The sequence below is a fragment of the Aquarana catesbeiana genome, linkage group LG05 (assembly GCF_042186555.1).
Source record: "Aquarana catesbeiana isolate 2022-GZ linkage group LG05, ASM4218655v1, whole genome shotgun sequence".
Classification (NCBI taxonomy): Eukaryota; Metazoa; Chordata; class Amphibia; order Anura; family Ranidae; genus Aquarana; species Aquarana catesbeiana.
In genome coordinates, this window is record NC_133328.1 from 429,248,215 (window position 1) to 429,254,214 (window position 6,000).

The 6,000-nt window shown below is 38.2% G+C and overlaps 1 protein-coding gene across 1 annotated transcript in view; it reads right to left on the reverse strand.

Moving 5' to 3' along the window:
* The window catches only part of LOC141145014 (cytosolic non-specific dipeptidase-like), a 39,846-nt gene extending 34,705 nt beyond the window's left edge, over positions 1-5,141 (reverse strand). The window contains exon 1 of the mRNA XM_073631247.1: positions 4,998-5,141. Coding sequence (XP_073487348.1) covers positions 4,998-5,000 — 3 coding nt within the window. The 5' untranslated portion in view covers positions 5,001-5,141. The remainder of the gene's footprint in view (positions 1-4,997) is intronic.
* Between the last annotated feature and the right edge of the window lie 859 nt (positions 5,142-6,000).

The window sequence follows — 6,000 nt, forward strand, 5'->3', positions numbered from 1 at the left end:
CTTTCACACGGGGCTGATCAGTGATGATCCGCCCCGTGAACATCCGCTTGCTCAGCTGTGATCGCTCCACCAATCCCCGCTGAGCAGGAAGATGACAGGTCCGTCGCTGCTCACTGTGCAGCGACGGACCTGTCAGAGCGCCGCTCTCCCCTATGGGGGATCGGGTGATGACAGACCGTAGAGTCCGTCGTCACTCGATCCGATCCGAAAACGGATGGAAAAGTAGGTTTTTCCTTCGTTACACTTTTTTGGATCGGAGCGGGTCGGATGTCAGCGGACATGTCACCGCTGACATCCGACGCTCCATAGACCTCCATGGAGTGTCCGTTCAGGTCCGCCTAAAAAACTGACAGGCGGACCTGAATGGACAGTGCGTGTGAAAGAGGCCTAAGTCTGCCTCTGACATAAAATATTAGCAATTAGGAAGTACACACTGTCCAGCAAATCAGTTCAGTTTTTCTGACTTGTGGCTTTGAAAAAGCACATCTTAAGCTGGCTACACATTATACAACTGTCTTGTACAATTTGCCTTTAGGTTTACCAAAACCATATAATATAAGTTCAGACCTAAACACTTTCAAATTGTATGCAATCAGGCAGACCCTTGCACTGCATAGTTGAAGGTAAATCTAAAGACAATTGAACAAGAAAATTGTGTAGCCAGCTTAAGTCTAGTAAACACTCTTACATGGTGTTCTGCATGTCTGTACAATATTTCTGTCTCTTGACTGTGAATTAAAAAACTGAAATATTGTTTTTAATCTAAATTAAATTTGCCTCATCTCTTCCTCTAACATAGTGGCCAAGTACAACTGTTTTCTGGAAGTCTCTTCAGTATTTGGGATCCCATTTTTGGAATATCATAATTGAATTCTACTTTCTTGGAAAAAATGACTCATCTCTCCTTCTTACATTGCTGTCTTGGGCCTCAATCAAAATGCTTGCATGCTCTCCAGCTACTGTGTGAATATTTTCACCTTTGTATCTGAAAAATGGCATTGTGATTTTTTTTTTCTCTTGTTTGGCATAACAACTGCTTCAGCTCTGCAATGTGGGTTTGTGGTTTGAACACAATACAGTGTGCTACTGAACAGGAAATCAACAAGCTATGCTCTGTGATTTGTTTTGCCCCTGTTTGGAAATGTATATGAGGTTAATAGCTTTAGCTTTTTTTAATACCCTACAATATATTTTATTTTTATTTTTTCTGTATTGCCTCTGCTGCTTCTAATGCTCAATTAAGGCGTATTACTGGTACACAAAAATAAAATAAGCTGCTTTGCAAAAACTACCTACTACATTTTTTTTTGGGGTGTCAATCATATTGGGTTGCTCCTGCTATATATAATCCAAGCAATTATGTAAAAGTGATGTGAAAACATATATAGATACATAAATAATAGTGTGCTTCTGGTTACTATGCAAGAAATGAAATACTGAAAATGTATCAATATACAATCAAACAGTGAATTGAATAGTCCATGAGGTTCAATATGGAAATATGTCCATGTACCAATAGCAATGAAAGCATATAGTGGAATGAAGGTGTATCTAATTCTTCTCAAGATAATGATATATCCCACCGGGTGGAAAACCACGTGAATTGTGAAGGAATTCCACCATACACACGTCTGTCAGCGAGGATCCATGTGCTTTGAATAGTTTTTATTGTCCTGAATCATGTGAGTACCTTGTGGTGTTTTTAACAATAAACGTGTACTAGCAGTATTCACGCTATGTGCGGCCTGTGTTCTTTTTGCACTATGGCGGCTGTCTGAGTTGGATCCAAAGTTGTGGCATTGGTATTGTGGAATATCATATGTTGAAACCCAGTGGACCATACTGATTCCATTTAGAGACACCCAGAGGGGTCCATTATTTCACATGTGTGATCTCTGTAATTGGGGATCACAACCATCTGGTAAGAGGCTTGATTACGGTGGAGGACACGTGTGTATGGTGGAATTCCTTAACAATTCAAGTAGTTTGCCACCCAGAGGGATATACGGTATCATTATCCCAAGAAGAATTAGATACACCTTTATTCCATTATATGCTTTCATTGCTATTGGCACATGGACTTATTTCAATATTGAACCTGTATGGACTATTCAATTCACTGATTGTTTATTGATACATTTTCAGTATTTCAATTTTTGCATAGTACAAGCGCACTATTATTTATGTATATATACTGTAGGTTTTCACATCACTTTTGGTATTTGGGTGATATATAGGTGCAGCTCTTTGATAACTCATTACACTTCACCGCAGAAACATACTTGTGTTTAAAAAATGATGTAAAAGTAATGTAAATGGTTAGACAATTTTGCTGATGCCATCCCCATGTCACAATGTGATTATATGTACAGCTTAAAGAAATTCCCCAAGAATGTTAAAGAAATTGCATATTTTTATGTTGCCCTTTGCCAGTTAAACAATAATTTAAAAAATATACATTTTTTGGTACATGTACCCCAGGTCAGTGCACCCCCCCCCCTAATTTGTCAATCCCTTGACTTTTAGCTTAGAAATTGCCATTGCTGAAAACAAATGTTTAGCTCCCATTAATTTTAATGGGGTTCAGATTCCGGATCCCATCTTCAACAACTTTTGCCATACTGAACCTAAGTACGTTCAGCTGATCACTAATCACCAGTTCTATTAGGTACCAGGTATGGCTTCCAAAATGTCAATAGCTTGGTTTTACTTTACTTTATAAGTGATTGAAGATTTAACTCAATACCTGCCTGAAAGATAAGTTTAAAATATTAATTTGTAGACTGCTGCTGTTAAAAAGAGTTTACTTTAGCAATGGGGGCATATGACACAGAAAGGTACTATGCTGTGCCTCTATAGAAAGAAATGCTGTCACTAGAGGGTTTCTGGCACCATAATACGCAGAACTGCTGCAATGGTCTTGCTATACTACCCTACAGCCCATAGCAACTGTTATCCAGATAAGGGCTGGGATAAAGTATCTGATATACCAAGAAGATTTGCTGCATAGCAATAATGTACATGACTGGCAAAATGAAAAAATAAGTTTGCCTTGACATCCACCACTGCAACAAAGTGTAAGATTGTGCGAAACGAATTTGACAATTACACTAATGACACTGAATTAATTAACAAGGCAATTTTACCAAAAAGACCCTATGTGAGAAAAATGTTGCCCCCTCCATTGAATAAAAATGTATTTACTATGTATAACTTCCCACTTGCTCTGTAATATGTGACAGCAGAAGAAGGTCCTAGTCTGATCTCTAGGCTCCATTCACATCTAGGTGTTGCTATTTTACAGGTGTTTTTCGGGCGTTTATTTCAGGCATTTTTGCAGCGTTTTTGTACAGGCAGTTTGAAATTCAAAAGTTCACCGATGTAAAAGCATTAAAAGCCTGTAATCTGCCAAAAAAGAAGCTCATGTACTTTTTTGATCGACGGGCATTTTGTTTTCGGAGACAGAATGCTCAGATGTGATCAGGGGCCATTGAAATGAATGGGATTTGCCTTGTTGGGCATTTTTGGAGCTTTAGGCTTAGAGCAGAAAAATGCCTAAAAACGCCTAGGTGTGAACGGAGCCTAAAGCCTCGTATACGCAATCAGATTTTCGGACGACCGTTCGTCCATTTTTTGTTGCATGCTAGTCTCATGTCGAAAGTGAAGAGGTTACTCACCATACAAAAATTATCGTATGACAGAATACAACGTCAGGAGTGACGCAATGTGTTGAATAGTTTTGTGTGTATTCTTTAGTTTCTGAGCATGCATAGTCTTGCTCTTACGATTTTTTTCGTACGAAAACCGTACTGATTAAACAAAAATCGGGCGTTGAGTTCAAGTACGACAAAAATGTTATAGTCTGCACATCCAGCTTTTGTCTGATGAAAAACTGTAATCGAAAGCATCATACTAACGATCCAAAAATCGGCAGATCGTTCGGACTCTAGTCCGACCGCACCTAGAGTATGCTGTCCAGTTCTGGGCACCAGTCCTCAGGAAGGATGTACTGGAAATGGAGCGAGTACAAAGAAGGGCAACTAAGCTAATAAAGGGTCTGGAGGATATTAGTTATGAGGAAAGGTTGCGAGCTCTGAACTTATTCTCTCTGGAGAAGAGACGCTTGAGAGGGGATATGATTTCAATTTATAAATACCGTACTGGTGACCCCACAATAAGGATAAAACTTTTTCAAGGAAAGAAGTTTAATAAGACACATGGTTACTCATTAAAATTAGAAGAAAAGAGGTTTAACCTTAAAGTATGTAGAAGGTTCTTTAATGTAAGAGTGGCAAGGATGTGAAATTCCCTTCCACAGGCGGTGGTCTCAGTGGGGGGCAGCGATAGTTTAAAAAAACTATTAGATAAGCACCTGAACGACTGCAACATACAGGGATATACAATGTAATACTGACATAACATCACACACATAGGTTGGACTTGGTGGACTTGTGTCTTTTTTCAACCTCACCTACTATGTAACTTTGTAACTGTGAATTGTACTTCCAATTTTCGTATCGTGTGTATGGAACTTAAGTCCCAGAGTGCCCCTGCGCATCTGCACAACTGCACAAATGGAATGTCTGCCTCTGGTACAATCAAAAAGCATGAATAAATAATGCTGCATGGACTATAATAGGGTGACTTTGCCACAGAAGCAGTCATGGGTCATGGTCTATGTTTACAATGGACACTTAGAAAGTGTTAATGCTGTAAAAATTGCATTTCAGCTGACATTTTCTAAATGAAACAAAGCTATATTTTCCCTTGAAATCCTGAATTACGTTATTAAACCTAAATACTGGATGTGAATAATAGCCTAATAATTCTCTTTGAAAAGCTGAAGTTGACTCAATTCTGAATTGTGTTACAGTAAAATGTTTTCATCGGCCTACATTAATTAAAACACCATAGGACCCCTGTTAGTTCTAAAAGTAATTATAATATATAGCACAGGTAAGTAAAACACATAAAGGATTGGTTTCTAAGTGGCTTACCATGGTGATTTTCAAAGCTGGTTCTATCTCGGAGTACTGTTAGTGGCTGACTGGCTCTTAGGAAAGGATCTGCTCTAATTTATAAGCGGCAGACAAACCACTCCCACGTGCCAGTCCTCTCCCAAAGAATCAGTTTTTTTTTTTTTTTTTTAATGAAGCAGGTTTAGTGAAACTAAGTCTTGGTTAATAATACATTTAAAGTAAATATAAAGCTTGCAACGCCCTTGTATTCCTAGGATTAAGGCTTGTCTTACCGTGCATTATTCTTCCTTCTAAACTACTTTGCAGTGCCTGATGTATTTATCAGCAAAACAAAACATTTAAATTACCATGCTGCTATCTAGCAATTGTGGTTACAAGAAAATGGGTTCATTTTAATCTAGGATCTATATTTTTTAACTGGAAGGTCCACCTATAATTTTCTTAAAGAGCACTGATAAATGAATTGTAATAAGAAAAAAGACAAATTAGCGCAAAGAAAAGGTTGAGTTATGAAATGATTTGTATTGGCCAATGGATGGAACTACAATGGGCACCAAAGGGGGAGACAGGCAAACATTTAACACACATAGAAGTGTATTGGATACAAAATATTTATAGGCACTAGGCAGCATTAGCACTCTAAAAAACTGAAGATAGATTGCAGGAGAGGCAATTATTAGAAGTCTTCTTTTACAGGAAGCACCTATTTTAATTTTATCTTGGAATCCTTTATGCTACATGCACACATTTTCAGGCATAAAACATGCCCCCTTTAATAAAAAAAAAACACAGCATTTGGGAGGGAGGTGTAGATGGGGTGTATAGCCAACAATAGGAGTGAATAGCTTTATGTTCCTGGAATTGTGTAAATGTCAAGGCTTCTGTGCATTTGCGCTTACCTGTGCATGAGTGTATCATGTACTGTCATATGTTTGTCAGAAACCATGAAATCAGGTCGAGACAGAAGTACAGTTAAATCACACTTATTTAATAATAAAAGTAAATAGAACACACCTAGTCA